This window comes from Quercus robur, chromosome 7 (genome assembly GCF_932294415.1).
Source record: "Quercus robur chromosome 7, dhQueRobu3.1, whole genome shotgun sequence".
Taxonomy (NCBI): domain Eukaryota; kingdom Viridiplantae; phylum Streptophyta; class Magnoliopsida; order Fagales; family Fagaceae; genus Quercus; species Quercus robur.
The window spans coordinates 21,274,207-21,297,652 of record NC_065540.1 but is presented as its reverse complement, the minus strand read 5'-3'; the positions used below and the strand labels follow the sequence as shown (position 1 = coordinate 21,297,652).

Here is a 23,446-nt window from a genome sequence, read left to right as displayed (position 1 = left end):
AACTGAGTATTTTCATGTGGGTAGACAAGGGAATAGGTCAGCACATTTTGTTAGCAAAACATGCTTTTGGTTGTTAATTTATTAACCTAGATTGAAGAGTCTTTACTTCTTAGAGCAAGCTGTTCTCTAAGATGTAACTAAGGGTCATCAAATAGCCCATGACCCATGGGCTGGCCCAGTAGCCCGCTAGCCCACCAGGCTAATGGGCAGCCCAGCCCGGTAATATTGAAGCCCGTGGGCAGCCCAGTAGCCCAATGGGACACGCTATGGGTTGGTTTCTTTACCCATGGGCGCCCGGTGGGCCGGCCCGTTAGCCTAGCCCATTAGCCCAGCCCATTAGCCCGACCCGTTGCCAAAATTTATAACAAAATAATTTGGGGGTTGGGTGGGTGAGGGATTGAACTTTAGACATTATAAAAACTTTAAGACCACACACCTAACCACTAAATACTTAGAATGATTGTGATACAATATGCGTAATAAATATATATATTTTGGTATTAGGCTAGTAGCTTTGATTTTTAAAACAAAGTTACTAAGAGGACTGTTGCCCTACCTCTGTGCCTCTGGAAAGAAAGTCATTCTTTCCTTTGATAAATTCCAATTCTTTCCTTACAAGTTACAATTATAGAAGAAATTCCTTTAAAAAAAAAAAAGCTTACCGTTGGTTGGAAGAAATTCTTTCCTTAATGAGTTGATATTTGATTCTTCAAATATTTAAATATTTGAAGAATCAAATATTGTTCAAACGGTAAGCATTCTTAAAGGAAATTTCCTTTAAAAATGCTTACCGTTTGAACAATACAAAAGTCAGTTCTCCTTTCTTTTTTTTTTTTCTTTTTTTTTTGTGTGTGTGTGTGTGTTCAAGTATGCAATCTATAAATACCTATGCCATTTCTCTCATTTTACTCACAAAAAATCTCTTAAATTCAAACTCTCCCTAGACTATTCTCAATTTTTCATCTCTTATTATTTTTGCCCTCTTATAGTTATATACTCCATTGAAGACCTGTTAAAAATGCCCATGGGTAGCCCATTAAACCCATCTCACTAGCCCAGCCCGCTAAAGCCCAAGTGGGCATTGCCCATGGGTAGGGCCATGGGCTAGGTTTTTTCATCCAGCCCGGCCCGACCCAGCCCATTGACTAGTCAACAGCCCGTTAAGCCCAGCCCATTAGACCCATGGGCCAAGTAAAAACGGGCCGGGTTGGCCCGGCCCGGCCCATTGACGAGGCCTAGATGTAACCTTTGTTTTTCCATTTGAATAAAGTTTATAATTTTCTTATTAAAATTTTAATATTTAAAAAAAAAAAAAACTCAAAAGGTTATGTGTTACACAATTAATAGTTTACGCACAAAACATATCACAAAAGAGTGAAGTATTATACTCAATACCTATATGTGACGTTTTTATATTTTTCTCAATGTTTTAACTTTTAAGATAATTAAAAGTAAAATAAAGGACAAGGATATATTGGTAAGCACCAAGCAGCAAACAAAATGGAATGGATCACAGCAAACAAGTTATTATTACTCACTGGACTGTACTAGAAAAACTCTGGAGACACTTCATTCCAATTTTCCCAGCCCAGCCCAGCAGCTTCAACAGTTCAACACCACCCACCAAAACACACAAATTTCCAAGACCAAACCAACCTTATCCATGATTTCATTCCATTTGGTTTTCCTCTGTGTCAAATTCCAAGCCCTTCTTTCATTCTTTCCCTAATGCCTTTCGACATTGAAATAGCTTAGCTTCGTTCCCATACATATGAAAAAGTAAGTATCTTTGACAATAATGTCAGCCTCATCCCTCTTCTCTATGGCTGTTGCTACAACCACAGCTTCTTCCTCCTCTCTCTGCAACAACCTCTCTTTCCCTCACTCTCCCATCCCCACTCCCACTCACACTCACTTCCCATCAAAACCCAAACCTCTAAAACCCCTTAACCTCAAAACCCACCTCTACAATTTCCCTCCTTTACCTCTAATCTCTCTGCCACACTTTCACCGTGCTGTGGCTTCATTCGACGACTTAGAAACCGAAAAGGAGAGCCAAAGCACAGAACAACAAGACCCAGTAGCAGAATTCAGTGAAAATCAAGAAGAAGAAGGAGAAGAAGAAGAAGAAGAAGAAGGAGAAGAAGAAGAGGAAGAAGAAGGAGAGCAGCAAAAGGTATTTGGGTCTAATGAAGAAAGGAGGCTGTACGTGGGGAATTTGCCATATTCTATGACTTCTGCTCAATTGGCTGAGATTTTTGAACAGGCTGGACATGTGGTTTCTGTCGAGGTTTGTGATTCTCTCAATCTTCTTGTTTCACTTTCAGTTATTATTTTCTCCAATGTGATCTTAGGATGTTTGTTGGCTGTGTTGGGTTTCATTTAGGTTGTATATGATCGAGTTACAGACAGGAGTAGAGGGTTCGCGTTTGTTTCAATGGGAAGTGCTGAAGAAGCTAAAGAGGCAATTCGCATGTTTGATGGTTCTGTAAGTAGTAACATTTATTTTAACTTAATGAAAGATTATTAAGTTTTAATTCTGTTGGGTTACAAATTTATTATTAGAAACTAGCCCACATTTAGCATTACTCTTTTTTGTCACCCATTGGGCCATTCCTAAAGCTAGTAGGTTAATAGAGTTTTTGCATTTGTTTGTAGTGTAACTATAACATTGATAGCAGTAGAACCTTGTTAAAGCAAAAGAATGCTCAGTTTGTCTGAACTACTTGCAAGCATAGTAGAATTACTTGGATTTATAGTAATGTGGTTACCATACCAGGATAGAGGCTTTCTTTTCTTTTTCTTTTTTTAAGAAACAATAGAGGCCTTCTGTGTTGCCTTTAGTTGTAGCATAGGGATCATGGAAAATTAGCCACAAATGATCATTTCTCTGCTTTGCTAATAGAATCATGGATGGTCAATAGAATTCTACCTTTGTCATTAAATGGCTTCAACATAGACCCAGTGGTTCGTTCTTAAATTTATTTCTTGTCCAACCATGCTTGTGACACACCTACAGGCTGTAGAATAAGTCATGTTATTCTCAGTGAAAGCAGTCCAAATTGGATGGGTTTTTTTTTTTGAAAACAACCATGTTTAATTGAAAATAACTCATGGAAGCCTTACCCTGAAATGGCAACCTGAGCACATTTAAACTCAATAGAGCCTCAATCAACTGTAGTGATAACGTTTTTCGCGTTAAAGTTGTTTGTGTGTGTGGAGTTGGCAGATGAAAAAAAGTATACCAATATATGAAAGTCAGCAAATATTTGCATATGAAAAAAAATGAAGGATTAACTTAAAATTGTATGTGTATGTGTGTGTGTGGATGGCTGGGTAATACGTTTCCAATTTCAACATGAACTTTAAAGTAAAAACTGTCAAAATAATTTACAGAAGCTTTCAAAAGCTAAGAACACATGAAGAGCGGAGAAAGTTAATGTTTTTTTTTTTTGATAAGCGAGAAAGTTAATGTTGTTCTTAATGATTCTGATGGTTTGACAGCAAGTTGGAGGCCGAATTGTTAAGGTGAACTTCCCAGAAGTGCCAAAGGGAGGTGAAAGGGAAGTAATGGGGCCAAAGATGTGGGGCACCAACAGGGGCTATATAGACAGCCCTCACAAGATCTATGCTGGAAACCTTGGTTGGGGCCTCACTTCCCAGGGTCTAAGAGATGCTTTTGCAGATCAGCAAGGCCTATTGAGTGCCAAAGTCATTTATGAGAGAGACACAGGAAGATCACGTGGTTTTGGGTTTGTCTCTTTTGAAACCGCCGAGGATGCAGAATCTGCATTGAGTTCCATGAACAGAGTGGTAAGATAAGCTTGGCTACTGAATTTACAAAAGCGAATCGTTCTAATGATGAATCAATAATAACCTGTTTTTTATGTAATTGTGGAATTAGGAGGTTGAAGGGCGGCCTTTACGATTAAATATGGCTGCACAAAGGGCTCAGTCTGCTTCTCCACCGGTGGTGGAAAGAAATGTGGAGAACAATCTTGACAGCAGCGATTTGCTTTCTAGCATCAGCAGCTGAGGGAAATATGTCAAAGAGTGGGTGCTTGGATATGCTTTTGGATAAGTGCTGCAAGTAGTGCACCCCTTCTGCTTCCAGAACCTTACTCTTTGTAGTCTTCAAGTCTTCCTCCGTGAACAAATTTGAGTATTGAAATAAAGCGGGTAGAAGGAAAAGCTTGTGGTAGCAGTCCTTTGTGGTGAGATTATAATTCCAGGCTGTACAGTGTATGAGAATTTAAACACTGAGTAAACTTCCTCAGCAAAAAGTCATTCTTCCCCCTTGACCATAAGGCTCCAAATTGTAACTATGGCTGAGTTATTCGCAATGTACTAAAGCTGAACTGCCTAAACTGTCCTTCTCAAAAGTGGAATTATTGAATAATCCATTGATGAATATATTTGTAAAATAGTTTACGACAAGCCCTAGTTGCTTACCCAAAAAATCCCCCCTAATTTGTTGTTATTCTAGAATCTGGATTGATGATGCAAGTTCATGTATGTTGCAAACTTTCCTAACTACAAATCCTTGATTCAATAGGTACATATCACTATAACCCATCCTCTTAAGTAAGTGTCCATTTGTTTCCATGTTTTGAGCCCAAAAAGGGCTTTTTGAAAAAAGCCAGGCCTAAAATTGCGTTTGGTTAAGCCCAAAACGCAACTTTTTGATAAAAGTTACGTTTTGGGCGCAACTTTTATCAAAAAGTTGCGTTACGCGGACTAAACGCAGAAAATTTATGGACCTCTGAGGCCATAAATGAAAATGCGCACTGCGCGTTTGATGGGTTACCGTTGCTGATGATGGAATTACGAAAATACCCATGAAATTAATCAGTTCTCTCAACGCCTAACCTCACACCCCTCATCTCATCTCTCTGCTCTCCCTTTGCATGGCGCCTCCCATCTCTTCTCTCTGCTCTGCTCTGCCCTCTCCGTAAGTCTCTCTACTTTGTCTTTCTTCGTCTTCCTTTTCTTCTTCCTCTTCTTCTTCTTCTTCTTTTTTCTTTCTGTCTTTCTCATCTCATCTCTCTGCTCTCCCAACAAATTTCCAAATCCAAACACAAAAAAATCTATAACAAATTCTCAAATCATCTCTCTGCTCTCCCAACAAATTTCCAAATCCAAATACAAAAAAATCTATAACAAATTCCCAAATCAGTTAAGGAAAAAAAAAAAATCAATCCCTTGCAAATTAGGATTCCTCAAAATGCAAAACAAAAAACATCAGAATATAGCAAAATGATAGAGAATTACAGGACAAAATCGAAGCCGAATGCGTCAAAAACACCGAGCTCTGGGTTCGATCAAATCGACGAACCCCTCCCAATCAAACCCGGACGACTCTGACTCCAACTCCGACTCCGACCCCATTTTCAATCTCCAAGCCCTTCCCTCTCAGCCACTCATCGTCTCCGAACTCCACCGCCTCATCTTCGTCGCGCACTCTGATGGATTCTACGTCGCCAGAACCTGAGTGGGATGCTATCGATTCCGCCAAGAACCAACATATGAAGTGCTAAAAAAAAAAAAAAAAAAAAAAAAGGGAGAATGTTCTGGTGTTTGGAGGAATGGCAGGGAATGAATAAAGAAAGGAGGAAAGAAGGATTAAAAAAGAAAACAAAACGGGTACATGTGTGGAGGAGAAATTTAGTGGGAAAAAAAAAAAAAAGGAAAAAGAAGAAGAAGAAAGAAATGCCGTGTGGAGGATAAAAAAAGAGAGGAAAAAAAAAAAAGGAAAAAAAGAATAATGAAATATTATCACAATTTTTTCACAATAAATTTTAAGGGGTCGGTTATTATTAGCTAATATTGGTGAGAAAAAAATAATTTTTTTAGAAAGAGAAAAAAAATAATTTTAATAGTATGTTAAAATTAAAATTAGTATCAATTTTTATCACAATATTTTCACAATATTTTTACAATAAATCTTAAGTGGTAGGTTATTATTAGCTAATATTGGTGAGAAAAAAATAATTTTTTTAGAAAGAGAAAAACATAATTTTAATAGCACGTTAAAATTAAAATTAGTATCAATTTTTATCACAATATTTTCACAATACTTTCACAATAAATCTTAAGTGGTAGGTTATTATTAGTTAATATTGGTGAGAAAAAAATAATTTCACAATATTGATTTAAGTATGAAATAAACTCTCTTATATATACATTGTCTTTTTTGGTAATTTACCTTTCAAACTGCCACTTTTATAGCCAAACACTTAGTTTTTTCAAAAAGCACCTTTTAACGGCTTTTACCAAACACTCAGTTTTTTGAAAAAACACTTTTTTATACACTTTTTGAAAACTCAACTTTTTCATTATGCACTTTTTCAAAAAGCTGAACCAAACTCACCCTAAATAATCTTTCTACGAAACATATTCTTGAGTTAAACTAATAGGCTAAAGTGGTCAATGTCTGAAAGTTTCAGAGAGATCTTTTCCATTATATAACCCAGAGCACTGCGACCATAGATTGTAATTAGGATATAGCCAAATCTCTACTTTGAAGCAACTTTTATATCCCTTCTGTAGATTGCTGCTCTTCTATATTATAAATTATAACAGTAGACATCAGAAAATCACAAAACTCATTCACAGGTGGAGATAATAATATGACAACCTGGGTCAAGCACAGATATCTTGTTCGCAAGAACAATGATCATGAGCACTTTGCACCGCGACCATTACAATTTCAGAATATATCTAACCTTTTTAACAGTTTGGTAGACAATGAAAAGATTGAAAGCTTCGGTATTCTGAATTCCAAAACTCAAGGTAGTTAGCAAATAGTATACAAATTTTGGTGTAACTCTCATGACAGATCCCCATCCAAGAAATTCCTTTTCAATATTCAGAATATTACCGGAGAGTCTGAGACTTGTTGCTTTCTCAGTAGAGTGGAGAAGTAGAGGAACTGACCAGTCTTTGTCATGAAGAAATATGATCTCAGCATAGTCTCCTAATAACCTAAGAAGTTGCTTCACTTATTAGAATCATCACCACCAGCAAGGATAGCATCTGCCGCAGAATCCAAGTCATGAGGAAAGAAAACCCTGCACAACAAGATGGTCTCATAAAGTGAAACAATGAATGTCTGCACTTGCAAACAAAATAAACCATGTCAATAAAGCAATTCTGGTGGCAAACAGAAAATATCACTCTCAGGTTACTCTTAACATGAATTATTTAGTTGGAATTAATATTTATTAAAATTATACAGACACTCACACACACATATAAAAATATTTATAAATAAATAAAAGGGCATTCCAAGCACAGAGAATTATTGATTAAATTAATGGTACAATCTGATATTCCCAAAAAAGAGAGTCATTGATCAGCTATAATAGTAAAATTGGTTAAATATCCACATCTAAGTAATAAGCAGTTCTATCATTCTGTAAGAGTCCAAGATCTAGATTAACAGAATTACCTGCATGTGTTGTGGTACAACGTCCTGCTGAACTGATCTAAATCCAGGACACCTTTACAACCAGCCACCACCTCCAGAACTTGCCTAAAATGCCATGAAACATATTGTCTCAAGAAACAAGTAAACAATTAAAAAATTACTTTTCTTTTTCTTTTTCTTTTTTTGATAATTAAAAAAAAAATTAATTACTTTTCTTTTTCTATAGGAACAAAGCTTCATTGATCATTTTAATTTTTTTTTCCCCTTGAAAAATGTCATTTATTAACTCTATATGACATCTATCCATAAAAAAATTCAATAAGTAATATAATTCATCTGAAAAGAAATGACATTAAACAGGTTATGACAAAGCGCTAGGGAAAATAAAATCACTAACCGAACTAAACAGGGTTCATTGCGGCCTTTCACAATGCACTCCTGATCATACTTTTCTTTTTTCTTAGAGGGCCAGACAGATTTTACAAAACTAATCCCAGCATGAGTATTCTTGATTTCACAATATGGAGAATCTGTCTCGATCATCATTCTCTCCATAGGAATGCCCCTCACAACCTCAAGATTCTCAGTTGTCTTCAGAGAGCAACCATTTACTCCTGTTCAGTACCAAAAACTGAGTAATAGTTATGACATTGGCCAGGACATATAACCAGTGATAGATTCAAAACAAAATCCAATGTGTGAAACTTTGGGGGATCCCTCGGGGAGAGGGAGGTGGGGGAGGGATCAACAAGTTTCCAAAAATGCATAAATAAAAATTTGAAATGTTATTTCAGACACAACGAAGAAGCAGATTTTATATCCGTAAACTGTTCTGTAAGCAACATACAAAATATATGTTGGAAAAATAATATCGTTTCTTCAACCCAGCAAAATACTAACTTAGATTCAATGCCTGACTAACAACGAGTAGATGGATGTTGATTTGGTCAAGCCTGGTCAGCATTTCAGATGCCAAACTCTTGCCCCCCTCAATGCTCTGTAAACATATCTATTTAAGGATTTTTTTTTTTTTTTTTTTTTTGTCAACAACCTTCCAGTTTTCCAATTCACGGTTCTCCTCAAACTTAATTTTCTCTTTCACAAATTGTTCATTGAGAGGTTCGAAGCCCCTAGACAATAATCGCAGACATAATAAATTAGTTTATCTCATTCTCAAAACACCCCACACATTTGTCTAGCATCTTATCTTAAAAATAAATAATAAATAAAAAAGAACGAAAAGAGAACTTTCGAACTGGGCACTTACATCTGAAGACTGATAATAAAAATTAAATAAATAAATAAATAAAAACCAGAACAACATTAATGAATTCCTCTAGAAAGATTTATGCATGACAGCTCACCTGATGAAATTTGCAATTAGCAGAGTAAAATCAACCATTTAGTGTGGTTTCTAGAGAAGACAAAACCTAAGATGAGACTCATACAGTTCCTTACATGACCACCTATTATAACAGATATTATGTAATTGCGTTCACTACAAAGATATTGAAAAGCTGGTAAACAGATACACTTTCACCTATATACATATCACTGAATGAAAGAAGCTTGTCACGATCTTCTGCACTACCGGTAAATGAGTGGGTGACTCCAGCACTAAACCTGTGAAACAAGCAGAAGAAATGCAATCAAGCCTACAAACATCAGCATAACAAGATGCCATAAAAAAATGCAACCAAAACCTGATGTGGGATACACTAGGAGATTTTTGTTTTAATTTAATATTATTTATTTTTGTAAGTTAGTTGTATTTTTTTGTTTTAGGTCCTAGTATTTTATTAGGCTATTAGTATTTTAATATTTGGAAGTAAGGTTATTTTTGTAATAAGGCAATTAGGGTTTCCTACGCCAATTAGAATTAAGGCTTATTTTTCCCTATATAAGCAAACTATTGTACTACTTTCGGAGATGATTAATATTCCGATGAATGAAAAAAAATAGCCTTTCGGTTTACTTGGACTGGTGTTGACTCTAGTCCCATCCTAGGTGCTGATTGACTCCTAGTGGATTTCTCCACTTGGTGCTAACTCCAAGTTAGGCCTAGGTGCTGACTACTAGGTCATATCCATTTATTTTCTTATCTTTCAATTTTACTGTTTAATTGTTCTGGTTGTCCTGCGTCAAAACCCTTCAAAGCTTATGTACCTTAATGGTGCAAATAGGATTATACCAAGCTAAAACTAGTAACAATCTTAAACCAGCACATTTGATTTATGGGGTTCAGAAATTGCACCTGAACTTATTTTTCTCTAGAATTTCACAGAAATCTTCAGCAGCTGCACGCATATGAAGAAACATGGGCAGCTTTGTAGTATATGCCAATTCGAACTGCTTCTCAAAATACCTAGCTTTCACAATGCAGAAAATTTAAGCAAAATAATTATTTGATAGGAGCATTGAAAACTTTTAACCCCAAAAAAAAAAGGAATAAAAGGGAGACAAATAACTATACTTGCGCCCGCTTACTTCTTTTGAATCTCTGCCGGGCAGAAGTGAAGCCTGTCATAGTCCAATCCACATTCACCAATTGCGACCACCTAATTCAACATTAAAAATAATATATAAGTTACAAGAACATAAAACAACTATCATCTAATTGAAGATTATCCACACATCATATTGCAAACTTCTGCACCTACATAAGTTGCATATGAATTGACAATTGAATGTATGACAGAGGTCATACATATTTGATATTTTTATAATTAAAAAAATAAAAATAAATAAAAGAAGAAGAAGAAGAAGACAGTAGAAGGTCATTCTTTCGCATGCAATTATCTTACCAAATAGCCATGCCCCAAGAACAATTAACGCCTAAACTTCCATAATGCAATCAGGAGCACAAGAGAAGGATTTACTTTGATTGTCCATCAAAGCCTAAGTTTCTTAGAGGGAAACAAAGGAAAAGCCTCTTCCTAGGTGCTTAAGCAAACCCTAAGTTTTTACAAACTATTGAGCCAAAGGCTAATTTTTTTCTTTCTTTTTTTTTATTGAAAATAAAAGTCAAGCTGTTACCTCAGACCCCTTTTTTATATGAGTAATAAAGAATCTTTTATTAATATAAAGAAGCGTAAAATGATAAGGCTATCCAAAAAATTACAATGGTAAACTTAAGTGATCCATAAACTCAACAAAAGTATTACAAGATATCCCCCAAGCTCAGTACACCATTCAAATAAGACACGTAAAATACCACACTTATGCTTTGTTTAGCAAGGAGGATAGAAAAGTGAAAAAATAAAATGTAGAAGGATGGATAAATAAAAATAATTACAATAATTATAAAAAAAAAAAAAAAAAAAAAAAAAAAAAAATTCAGTGAAAGAGATTAATATTTTCCAGTATGTTTCAGTGCTTGGTGGGATGGATAGAAAAATGGAGAAAACAAAGCATTTTGCATTAAATTCCTATTTTATCCTTGTATTGAATTGTTTTTAATAGATGAGGGATAATATTGTTGAACCTGTAAGATTCTTTCTTTCCTATTTTCCTTCCATTTCCAGAACTTTAAAATTGTGGGCCTAAATAAATAATCATCTCGCTTTTTTTTCTATCCTTCCACTTTTGTACTTTCCAAACAAGAGAGACTATCAATTCATCTTACATTTTTCTCTTCCCCTTATTTATCCTCTCACTTTTCCACCCTACCAAACGCACTCTTAAGCAAAATAACCAATCTCTCCACACCCTCACAACACCTAGGACAAAAGAGGAGTCACATTCAACGTGATGCCTATTTTTATGCCTTCCATTCAACCCTTTCCAGCAACAATAGGCATCAATCACCTTCTGTGGCATCACCCAGGCACCCCAAAGACCAAGAAATAGAGGACCAAAAATTATGAGCAACAAAACAATGAAGCAAAGGATGATACACTGATTCGCAACTGACCTTGCACGTATAACACCAACTGAGCAGTGATGTATTCCTTTTAATAACAATGTTACTGCCCACACAAAAAAGCCACTTTCTTAGGCACATTATAAATCCAAGTGCCTTTCAATAGAAAAAGCTTCCTGCTAGCATCTATCAAACGTTCATAATAAGAACATACACTAAATTCACAATTTCTATTTGGAAGCCATCCCATATAGTTAGTCCCTCTAGAAAGTGCAAAAGTGAGTTTACAGTAACAACAAATCCATTAGTATATCCACCCTTTCCATCTCCTAGTCATGAAAACTATGAATAGATCTCATATTCTGATAGCGAGGCCCATGCTCACCTCTAACACTCACCATACAAGACATAGAAGCATCCTTATTCTTTCTCAGCAATCAAATACAGATCCGGATACATCTCCTTGATAACCCAATCACCACACATTATGTCATAATTTAATCCCCTTACTATACCTTACCTTCAAAAAAACAAAGTAGATAATTTCTTCCAACCAGCTTTGATTCCCTTTTATAGGCTACACTCGTGAGGCTTTCAGATAACTGCCAACATCCACTTGTTTTTTTATAGGTATGTTTGAGATAAGTAAATACTAGGTGGCACACAGTATTTCAATCTAAGAGGTGAAATTTAAATTTTCTATCTACCCCAACCCACAAAAATTTTCCATTGAATCTTGATGCAGGACAAAGGGAACAAAACATTTTAGATTTGGAAATCCTGGGTCAGGTCTGGCAGTTCCTGGATAGCTTGAGTTTGAGGAATTAGGGATAGGGTTTGGTGGGCAGAATGCTGAAAGATGGTAAGGAATATAGGGATTCTAATGGTGAATATTGTAGAATTTGGGGATGAAACAAAGAGGAAAAACTAAGGTTTGGGTTTCTGCTCGAGGGCTGTGAATAGTGTTTTAGCTCTTTATGGGATATTTGGGGCTATTTGATGGATAGCTGTTTTAAGTTTTGAAGTTTTCAATTTTATGGTTTAAAAGGTTACAAATCATTGTGTGCTTGCTAGGTTTCAAGTTGTTGGAAGTTTAAGGGCAAAAAAGAAAAGGAACAAATTCTAGGCTTCACACCTGGGATTTCCTTGGCATCACACCTCAGAGAAGGTTGTATCACACAAACCTCAAATACAAATTCATAGCTTCTAAAAATTTAGAAAACTTATTTCCAATATCTAGTGGAACTTGTATTTCTTGACCCCTAATAAGGGTTGGACTCCTTGGCCTTTTACTAGTGAGGCCAAACTAAACAACCAAACTCAAATAATACCTAAACAAGACCCAATGGACTACTAGAAGGGTCCATTCCCCACAGACCAAAAAATAAAAATTTACCGCTACCACGGACACTTTAAATTAAATGTAAGTGTAAGAAATTTAACCATAACTAATTTAATGCCCAAAAACATAATAAAATAAAACTCCTAATCTACTAGCTTAGTATCGTCCAACATGTTCCATATTAATGCTGGAGTAGCATCTAACATGTGCCAGATTTAAGGATGGTGGGGTCGCATATGGTCTCTTTTATAGTCACACATGTTCTTTTTCACGGTTGCATATGGTCTCTTTTATAGTTACACATGTTCTTTTTCATGGTCGCAAACAGTCTCTTTTATAGTCACACATGTAACATGTTCTTTTTCATGGTCAATCCATCTATTTACAAGAATAAAAAATAAATAAATAAACCCAAAAATCCTAGAAACAATTAATCATGACCACTAATTTAGACTAATCCTAACCATGCATAATACAAATAAACCAAATATAACTCAAACCATAAATAACCTAAAATAAACTAGGTTACTATAGTGCCACATGAATAGCATCTGTGAATGGTGCCACTACATAACACATGGACTTTTTATTTTTCCATCTTTGTCTAGTGTCATTTCTCCCCAAGTTGGACAAAACCCATCCTCTAGTTTGGCTTCAATCTTCCACAATTTATTGTAACCCCAAACAATGCCTTCCATCCATTCTTTCTATGATATCCCACCATAAATAATTTACTCCGTCATGTTGCACAACTTTATTTCTCTTTATTTTACTTTGTGGGCAGTTTGTGATAAAAGAAAAATAAGCATAACCATCATTGAATTCCACGCAGCTCTCTTCCAAAATATGGATCACTACCATCTTTGCTTCTTTACAATTTTTTTGAATTAACTCCCTTGTCATAAAATCTTCCCAATTTTGATCATACATAACATTTTCCGTATAATGCAAACAAGGCACATCATACAATACCATCATCGCGAGATGACAAACCATCAAATTGTCCCAATTTTTTATCATGTGAACTTTCATCAAACATAAACATGTGCATGAAACCTTCCATGTCCTAAAGATGTTTAAGACTTGCATCAAATACATCACTCTCTTGAAAGGTTTCTTTAACATGGAATAAAGTATGCACCTTCACCAAATCATCATAGTTAAAGTAGCCATAGTAGATCGGTGGAGAACCTTAGAGCAAACTTCAATTTATAATTATCTTCCATTCTGTCTGGTGCCGCATATTATAATAGTACAACATCCTAAGCAGAGCCTACTTTCTCCTAATTCATAATCTTAATCCTTGAGACCATCTTTGAGTATATTTCAAACTAATTTCAAAATCTATATGGAAAAGCTTCCAATTCATCAAGCCACTTAGGTAACTAGTTCAATCTTTTTCAACTTTTACAATCTTCTTTATTACAAAGTAATGGATTGTCTTTAGCTATGATACCAACTGATGTAGTCAAGAGTGCGATGAGACAAGGATTTACTTCGATGGTCCACCAAATCCTAAGTTTCTTGGAGGAAAACAAAGGAAATCCTCTTCTTGAGTTAATATTCAAGCAAACCAAAGTTCTTAAGGGAGCTTTTAAGCCAAAGGCTAGATTTTTTTTTTTTTTTTTTTTTTTTGACAGGTAAGCCAAAGGCTATATTTTTATTGATGATAAAAGTCAAATCGTTAGAATAATCTCATAATCTTCTATTTACATGAAGACAAAGCCCTGAAAATCATCGAAACAATCTATCACAAACCTTATTCAAACTAATCCTATCCATATATAATAAAAATATAACAAAATACCAAAATACTCTTAAATAACCTAAAATAAAACCAGGTTGCTACAGTAACACATGAATAGTATTCGTGTAGAACCAAACTGCTCTAATAACCCATTAAATTTTTTTCAGATTACTTCCTACATCATTTCAACTTCTCCAATAACCCGTGAAATGGTTTGGTCATGTTCAAAGGAGAGTGATTAATGCACCAACAGGAAAGAATGAGTTGATTCAAGTTGAGGGAACAAAAAAAGGTAAACGAATACCAAATACAATATATAAGGAGAAGTAGTAAAAAATGATGAATCAATTAAAGAAGTAATAGAGAGTATGACTTCAGAAAGAATAGAATGGTAGAAAAGAATGCACATGGCTAACCCCAACTAATCTGTTGAGGATCCATAGTGAACCCCAAAAAATTGAGACTAAGACTTGGTTGTTGTTGTTGTTGTTGTTGTTCATATCTACATAAGATGCAATTGAAGTACCATTTGTGCCATTAATATCCATATCTCAACAAAACATATCCAACAAAGTGCTTTATAAAGAAGAAACACAAAAAGTTTATAACATAAATCATTTAAAACTTTAACATATACATACATACAGATACTTGATTAGGAAATTCAAGTATATATCGTAAATGATCTGTCACAAGCCTTGCAGCTCAGTGACATTGTCTACTTTCCTTAGGAGGAGAACCAGGGTTTAAATCCCCTCTCCTTGTTTTAACTATCAAATTATCAAAAAAAATTGCATATCATCTATACTAGAAGTTTCTGATCAAGACAATATGACATACCTTCCCCTTCTCAATCCCCTCTTTGGCCAATGACAAAAGAGCCTGAAAATGTTTTTCTGGATCCCCATTTTCTTCAAACTCCTAAACAAAACACAATATCTCACAATGACAAACTTTGATTACCAAACTATGCCATTAAACTCATAATTGGTATACGAGGTGAAAAAACAATTAAGTCACAACTTCAAGGAACAATAATCAACCTTGCATCTTGTTGGGTGCACACCAACCGTACAAAAGAGCCTCCCTGTGACAAACAATGAACCATCAAATGGGTGAAAACCCCATTTTGAGAAACATATATAAAGTGTTCATAGCCCAAAAACAAAAAAATGTGAGGTATATCTATAAATATTGTTAACAAACCATCCGTTTCTGCAATTGCAAGAGCTTCCTTTGATTCTTCAAGTGACCCACCAGTCACCTACACCACAAACAAACCATATTGAACACTACAATAAACCCAATTGAATTCATAACTAGTATTTCTGAATTTGCTAATTGGCAATTTAAATTTCCCCAATTTCAGCAACTGAAGAAAACTAGTAGGCAAAGAAAAGAAACTTAAACAATAACAATTGAAATCTTTGAACCCCATGTTTTATGGTCCAAATTCCAATGGTTTCCCCAACTTCACTAAGCCCATCAAAAGTACTAGAATGATCAAATAATTCGAAATTCAGTCATTTTGGTCCTTACAGATACTTAGGAACCAAATTATTGACAATGTTAAAAACAAATTGTGCACCAAAAAATGCAAAAGGCAGTGTCCAATAAGACTTACGATGATTCGGTCGACGCCGGCACTCCAAGCCCTGCTTAAAACCGAGGCTATATCCGATACGTGGCATTGCTTGCCATTGTAGATCCCTTTGAACATTCCATCTGTTGTTTGAAACTCGAAATTCATATTCGACTAAGGAATATACTAAAGAAAATTGAAGTTCAAAACGTGTTTGACGAAATGCCTGACTGACCTGTGAAGTTAACGGCTATATCTGTTTTCAATTAGAGCGAGTCGAAGAACGCAGAGTGAATGAGAAATGATTAGTTGGAGCTTAATAAGAGAGAGAATGATTGATTATCGTATTGCATTACAAAAAGTGGGATGGGGAGTTGAAGAGTTACTTGCCTATCATTCGCACTTTCGCCATTGCTGAGCTCAAAAAGAGTTGGAAGATTGACCACTTCGGGTTCGGGCAGACGTAAGACGTATTCTCTCATTTCAGCAGTTTAAGGGGAGTTTGGTTCATGGGTACGATACATGGATCTGTATTTGTGAAAAAGTATTTAAAAATACGTATAATATTATTTAAAAATTAGGCGTATATTTGTGAAAAAGTATATAGAAATATGTATAATATTATTTAAAAATTAAAAATGTGTGTTTGAGTGTGTACCAAACACCTCCTAACAAAGATCCATTTAAAAAAATTCATAAATTAATTATCTAGTAATTTTTTTTTCCAAATAATAACCTATTATTATATAGAAAATACTAACAAGTGCCCTTAAAGCATTAGTTAACAATCTATTTTAGGAAAATTTTGATATTACTTTTATGGAAAATAAAAAAAAAAACTTGTCAAAATATTAATTGTTTTTTTTCCCATAAAAACTTTTTTTAACTGAATTATTAACCAATACCCTAAGGGCACTCGTTAGCATGACTCTTATTATATTAAATATTATTAAAATATCACTTTTTTTTAGTGAGATAAAATATCTCTTATTTATACATAAAATATATTTATATTTTAATTACTATATTAGTATTTTTTTTTAATATAGAACAAAAGATTTGATATAATACCAAAAAAAAAAAAATCATCAAATTAGTGTATAAAAGGGATGTTTAAGCAACCCATGGAACCGACTCACCCATCCAACCGACCAAATCTAACTCGATGCATGTGATGGTTAGTAGTGGGTCTCCACCCTCAAAAACAAATTCTAGCATGTCGATTGGCGAGTCATTAGATGAAAATCTGATTCCAACTGACCCAACTAATCTCCACCCTTATAAGTCGTCATTCTCCACCGGTATGAGGCTTTCTCCCATCAATTTAGTCTATATCTGATGAGATCCGAAAAAAAATATCGTATAGATCTAAACAAATTTGATGTGATCTCACAAAATCCGGAGAGTTTCAGCCATATCTGCTATTCCCATACTCCGACTTATACCCAAAGAGACCTAAGTCGCCCGAACAGACTTTGCTTCTTAGTCAAGCAAATACTATTCTTGGGATTCGAAGTGATTGGGTCAAGTCTGGATTGGGCACAAACTTGATCCAACCTAACCCATAGATAGCCCTAAGTGTTTATGTTTTTAAGTTATATTCATCCTTTTAATATTCTTCAAACAATTTTTTTTTTAATTTGTCAAATAAGTTAGTGTAAGGTCACATTTTGGGGCCCAAGCCCAAATATGTATGGAGCTTTGGTCCAATGAACCCGATACAATGAATTTGTAGAAAAATGAATTGGAAACTCAGGCCTTAACGAGTTAGACACGCAACCAACATGTCCAAATGATAAAGAAAGAGAGATATCGTCCATTTACTAGGGAGTGTCGTCCTCAGATAAGATCTGAGGAGGAGGTTAATTCTTAATATGTTCTTATCTTTTTTCTTTTCTTTGTGACCATTCTGACCCTTTTTTTTGGTGCTATATCCTCTATTTTATATTGTTTTCCTTTCATCCCCACCGCCCACGTGTAGATTCAGATTTATGGTGTTGATACTTGTCCCATCGGCCCCTCCCCAAAGTCGTTGGGAATGATTGTAAAGGTTGGGAAGTAGGGTTCAGTTAGTTGCAGAACACTTAATGCATTGGCAGCAGCTTTCTCTTAGATATTTCCCTGCCTCTCTTTGTCATTTTCTTTCTTAATACTTATCCTCTTTCGTGGAGCGGTCCGATGCGTTACCTTCAGATGGCTGACCGTCCCCTTTCTCCTCGGCCTGGCCTGTCTGAGGAGGGGTTTTTCCTTGGGTTGGGCCCCTGGCCCAACATATACATTGGTCTAGGCTTCCCCGTCTATCACCCCCACAGTTAGAAATTACCAAGTTAGAGTATATTAACAGTTTTTAATTTTATGAAACATTTACAAATTTACTTAAATTCTATATAATTCAAAAAATAAAAATCACTTTACCTACTTAATCATATACAAGTCAAATATTAGAAAAATTAAACAATAATAAAAATTAAATGAAAAAATTTAAACCTTCTATCACTTTTATTTTTTATTTTTTATACAATATAGAAATTCTACTCTAATCTAATCTAAATGTATATTTATGTAAAACCCCCTCCTGAAAACTTAAACCCCGGCCCTTGCCCCTACACATATACAAGCCAAATATTAGAAAAATTAAATGAAAACATTTAAACCTTCTATCACTTTTTTTTTTTTTTTTTTTATTTTATACAAGATAGAAATTATATTCTAGCATAATCTAAGTGTATATTTGTGTGAAGCTCTCTCCTGAAAACTTGAATCCCGACCCTTATCTCTCACACTCCACAAGTAACCACTGCACCAAGGGTGTGCAGTGATACATTTTTTTATGTTAACACCGTTAAACATTATGTGACCAACTAGTTTAAATGAAATACCTTGTTAGGTTCTACACTTGTATGGATACTGCTGTACTAGGCTACTAGCTAATTCAATGTGGGTTTGGCATTTGATTATAAACTTTTTTTTGCTTAGTTTATGTATTATTTATGGGTCTTACGCTACTTTTTATTTAAGCTTTATTTTAAATAATTTAAGGTTGCTTTTGGAAACTTAGATTTGGATTTGAATTTGAATTTTAAATTAATATATTTGAAATGTCTTGATTTTAAATGAGATATTTCAAATTCATTATTTTAAAGATTTCAAATCCTTTGGGGATTTGTCAAATCCAAATCCTCGACTTTTTTAAATTATCCAAACAAGATATTTGGATTTTAATTACCCAAATCCAAATCCAAATCTAAATACCAAAAATCATGTCATCCAAACACACCATAAATTTCATCTTTTTAGAAATAAGCTAGCCTTTAATTTTTTGTATTACATTATGCAAATAAGTAACAAAAAATAAGAAATTTTGAAACAGACACTCAATATGTTTTTTTTTTTTTTTTTTTTTTTTTGTCAAGTAAGAGTCTGTTTGGGATTTGTTTATTTTGCTAAAATTGAAAACTTTTTACTGAAAGTACTGTAGATAAAGGTAAAAGTTAGCTGAAATAGTATAGTGAGACCCATGAACAGTACCAAAAAGTGCAGTGGGACCCATGAATAATAGCAAAAATAAGTTGAATAGTAAAATAAGTTGGCAAAATTAATCATGCCAAATAGACACTAAATGTTTTAGATTCAAATTATATCAACCTTATGTTTTAAAGAGTAATCATCATAAAATAAATTTGTAGATTTCAAATTTTTTTTTATTACATTATACAAATTAGTTATGAAAAATAAGAAATTCTGAAATAGGCACTCTATATGTAGTTTTTTTTTTTGTTGTTGTCAAGTTAGTGTTTTAGGTTCAAAATATATTACACATAAGAGTAATCATCATAAAATGAATTAGATTTCAAATGTTTTTTTTTATAAGATAAAAATTATACTCTAGTATAATCCAAATGCATATATGTGTGAAGCACTTTCCTGGAGACTTAAACCACGACCTTTGTCTTTTACATCTTATAAGTACTTATACTTGTAGAGTAATCATTGCACTAAGGGTGTGCGCCGATATAGATTTCAAAGTCGAGCCTTGTTGGTCTTTTTCTCCACACACACGCACAAACAAACAAACAAAAAAACAAAAACGTAAACGTAAGCAATGTTTGGATAGCACTTAAAATGACCTGTGTTTGGAGTTTGGCATTTTAAATAGTGGGACCCATGGCTATAGTGGGTCCTATGGCAACTGTGCATGCAACAGATCAAGCAATTTTTTATGTCCCACACGACACTATTTACATTTAAAAATTATTTTGATACAGTATTTTTAGCAATGAGCGGTATCTAAACACACCTGTAATGTTTAAAAAAATAATAATAAACGACAGTAATTATCCTTTAAAAATAAAAAATAAAAAGACCAAACACGCCCTAGGGTTTCCCCAACCAGGCAGAAAATCCAGTTTTTAAAAGCCCCCACACCGCCATCCCTCTCATTAGCGTTCTCTCTCGTTCTCCATTCTCTTGCTCCTCCTTTTGGTCTCACAAACAAACTCTAATCCCTTTTCTCCGTAAGCTCAGAAAATACCACTTCTGAAGCTAATGCTCGCTATATGTGCTTTGTCTACACCTCTTTTCACATTAGTATATCGCTGTATATGTATCTGTCCTAGCTAGGTTGAACAATAAAAATTGAGGTATATTATGAGACCTTTGTCTTTCTCTTTAAGGTTAATGTTTTCGCGTATGAATAATTGTTTTTACGACTTGTAGATTTTTTGTTTCTGCTTTTATTTGAATTTTATTTCCCTGATTTGGGCATCAGTGATGAGTAGATTCCATTGTTATCCTTGCACTTTGATTGTTTGTGAAGAAAATTATGGGGAAATTTCTATCTGAGATGCTCTTCTTTCATAGCAGGAAAAAAATAAAAGGTTTTTTTGTTTTGTTTTTGGTTATATACTTACATTTTAAATCTTATTTCTGTTTTTATGGGTTTTGCATATTTTGCTTAACTTGAATGGATCACTGATGTTAGTAAAAAACTGCGTTATCTTTCTGCAATTTCCGTAAAGGGATTGAAGATAATTATAATTTACTGAGATCCTCTCTGCATTACTTAATCGTAATTTTTTTTTTTTCACATTTTAATGCATTCATTGTGGCTGTAGACTTACTATTGTTTTAATTTGTATCATACTTGCCTTAATTTTTGTCGCGCATACGTTTGTTTGTGATAGTATTTTCTATTGAGTTGCAAGTTAGGGAGTGGGCAATTTTTTGATCCTTTGGCATTGTAGTTATTGTAAGTTTAATCAATTTTGCCGAAGCATCTGAGTATTTTTCTGGGGTGTGTTTAAAACTTGTTAAATAAGCGCATAGCCGTTTAATTGATTCATTGTTGTGAGATAACACGCTTGGCAATCATTTTTATTTTCATTTGCTCTAAACTTGCTTCTTTGCTGAACTGGTCTTGGTGTATATAGATGGTTTTTCCTCTGTTTACCTTTGTTAAATTTAATAATACATTTAGCGAATGTCAAATCTTTATTGATATAAGTTTAACCCATCTGTTCTTCTCTCAAAATTACATTCAGTGCATCATTGTTCAAACTTTGTAAATATCACTTTATGGTTGTGCTTTTAGTAACAGCACAAGCAAGAAAGCATCTTGGCTGATTTCTTAAGCATTAACTGTCAAGAAAGTAGTTAGAACAATCCGTAAAGTCTAGAGTGGCTAAGCCACCATTACCCTGTTATCATGAATATCAGCTCCTATGCATTTGTAAAGGGGTCTTTTGATTGAAATTTTCTAAACCTTTCAGTTTTACACTGGGTTTCCAATAGTCATCTTGAAGAGTTGTTTCTCTTTATTCTTTCTCTCAAGCAACTCAATCCCAACCCATTTCCTTTCAAAGTTCCTTATCTATTTCCCACCACATCACAGGACAAACATGACGTGGTAACATTTGTCTGTCTTCATCTCAAGTACTAGTTACTTCTAGGCTGCAGCAAATATGTCTACTTTTTATATATAAAGTCACGAAATTAAGCTTCTATCTCAACTTTATTGTGGTGGTTGCGAGACTGAATTTCAGTGTATGCACTCTGTGTTATATCTCTACATTCTATATGAAATGAGTTGAAGTTAGATTATAATGAAGTCCATCACGGACTTGAGTGGTAAGTCATTTTTATCTCCAATCTTCTCCTTAAAAGTTGAAAAAATGACCTGGAGATATGGATCTCCATCTTTGTAATAGCAATGTAAAAAGAAATATTCGAATAATTTCTTCCATATAGAATGAAAGACATATTGGGGAAATGTTCAGTGTTGTACTTTCTAGACTGACTTAATTGGGTTGGATCTATATCCCTCAAATATGTGAAAAGACATGAAGCCCATCATATATTGGCCTGATATCTAGCACTTTCTCTGACCTTTATTTGGTTGCAACTAATGTTAGTTCTTATTTTAATTGTGTGGCACATAATCAGCTGAAGAATCATTGTCTGCAAATTCAATCAGTGGTTTGGCTTTTGGAAAGAAGAGGGTGAGGATTGATTCATATCAGAGACTTACTTACCTTTGTATTTTGTATATTTTTCTTATTTATAATATTTTGTAAGGCATTTGTTAAATTGATGTTTTTTCAAGCTCAGCCATCGGCACAAATGTATCATTATTGGATCAATGATGTTTAGAAACTGCGTTATCTATCTGTAATTTCCTAAATGGAATTGAAGATAATAATAACATTCTGAGATCCAGTGATTTTAAAAATAATATTTTGTCATTGCTATTTTTCTTCTACAAATTCTTTTTCCCTGGTTTGATTTGTTTTTAAAGAGTTTTGAAGGTACTTGTTATGTACTTGTATTTTGCAAATGTCAGAATGTCATTATCTAGCTCCATATCAGCTGGAGCAGTTTGTATTAGTGTCAGTTTTACTTTTATCGCATGGAAGTTGCTTAAACATCTAACAAAGCATTTTAACACGTCTAGGCCTTGTTTGATATAGTATCTTAAACCTATGTTTTCAGTTTTTAAACAATATTACACATATTTTTACACACTTTTTCATTCACACATATTTAAAAAAAATACAAATAATAGTACTCAAACTTCTCTACCCCACGGATCCAGTGGCTTGATGATCTTTTACGTGGCTTTTATTTCTGTTTCATAGCAGTTCCACAGGTATTATTACCTGCTGTACTTTTTAGGTTTTCCAAACAATTTTGTAGGTAGAGCTTCATTTATTTCTTCCAATGTATTCTGGTGTAAAGATGGGGTTGACTGTAATTCTGTAAAGACTATCTCTCTCTCTCTCTCTCTCTCTCTCTCTCTCTCTCTCTCTCTCTCTTCATATCCCTGAGTTTGAACTTGGAAGAGGGTTCCCTTGAAAGAAAGATTCATGAGTTTAAAGAAAAGTTTTTTAGTTGAAATGCTGCAACTGTTAACCCGTAAAGTGTTCATTTTTTAATAGTGCTAACCTCTATAAGATATGAATGGAAATTGCGCCGTTCAAATTTCTTGA

The 23,446-nt window shown here is 34.3% G+C and overlaps 2 protein-coding genes, 1 long non-coding RNA gene and 3 other non-coding genes across 6 annotated transcripts; 5 read left to right on the top strand and 1 right to left on the bottom strand.

Moving 5' to 3' along the window:
* The first annotated feature begins 1,592 nt into the window (after nt 1-1,592).
* On the top strand, nt 1,593-4,437 carry LOC126692728 (33 kDa ribonucleoprotein, chloroplastic). The gene is made up of 4 exons (XM_050388426.1): nt 1,593-2,290; nt 2,387-2,488; nt 3,505-3,813; nt 3,905-4,437. The coding sequence occupies exons 1-4, from the start codon at nt 1,799-1,801 to the stop codon at nt 4,034-4,036; spliced, it is 1,035 nt and encodes a 344-aa protein (XP_050244383.1). The 5' UTR covers nt 1,593-1,798; the 3' UTR covers nt 4,037-4,437.
* Nucleotides 4,438-6,588: 2,151 nt separating this feature from the next.
* On the bottom strand, nt 6,589-16,501 carry LOC126692727 (uncharacterized). The gene is made up of 12 exons (XM_050388425.1): nt 16,353-16,501; nt 16,198-16,218; nt 16,005-16,105; nt 15,587-15,644; nt 15,424-15,467; nt 15,221-15,301; nt 9,917-9,987; nt 9,684-9,794; nt 8,970-9,052; nt 7,827-8,043; nt 7,451-7,534; nt 6,589-7,070 (listed from the first exon to the last, which is right to left on the bottom strand). Exons 1-12 carry the CDS (start codon nt 16,372-16,374, stop codon nt 6,998-7,000), a joined length of 966 nt encoding a protein of 321 aa, XP_050244382.1. The 5' UTR covers nt 16,375-16,501; the 3' UTR covers nt 6,589-6,997.
* A 3,862-nt stretch (nt 16,502-20,363) lies between these two features.
* LOC126692726 (uncharacterized) lies at nt 20,364-23,442 on the top strand. Its single transcript, XR_007645072.1, has 2 exons — nt 20,364-20,602; nt 22,404-23,442. It is a non-coding gene; the product is annotated as an uncharacterized LOC126692726 (long non-coding RNA).
* On the top strand, nt 20,721-20,811 carry LOC126693847 (small nucleolar RNA snoR26). Its single transcript, XR_007645559.1, has one exon. It is a non-coding gene; the product is annotated as a small nucleolar RNA snoR26 (small nucleolar RNA).
* LOC126693850 (small nucleolar RNA snoR27) lies at nt 20,925-21,015 on the top strand. The gene has a single exon (XR_007645561.1). It is a non-coding gene; the product is annotated as a small nucleolar RNA snoR27 (small nucleolar RNA).
* On the top strand, nt 22,591-22,678 carry LOC126693848 (small nucleolar RNA snoR27). Its single transcript, XR_007645560.1, has one exon. It is a non-coding gene; the product is annotated as a small nucleolar RNA snoR27 (small nucleolar RNA).
* Nucleotides 23,443-23,446: the final 4 nt, after the last annotated feature.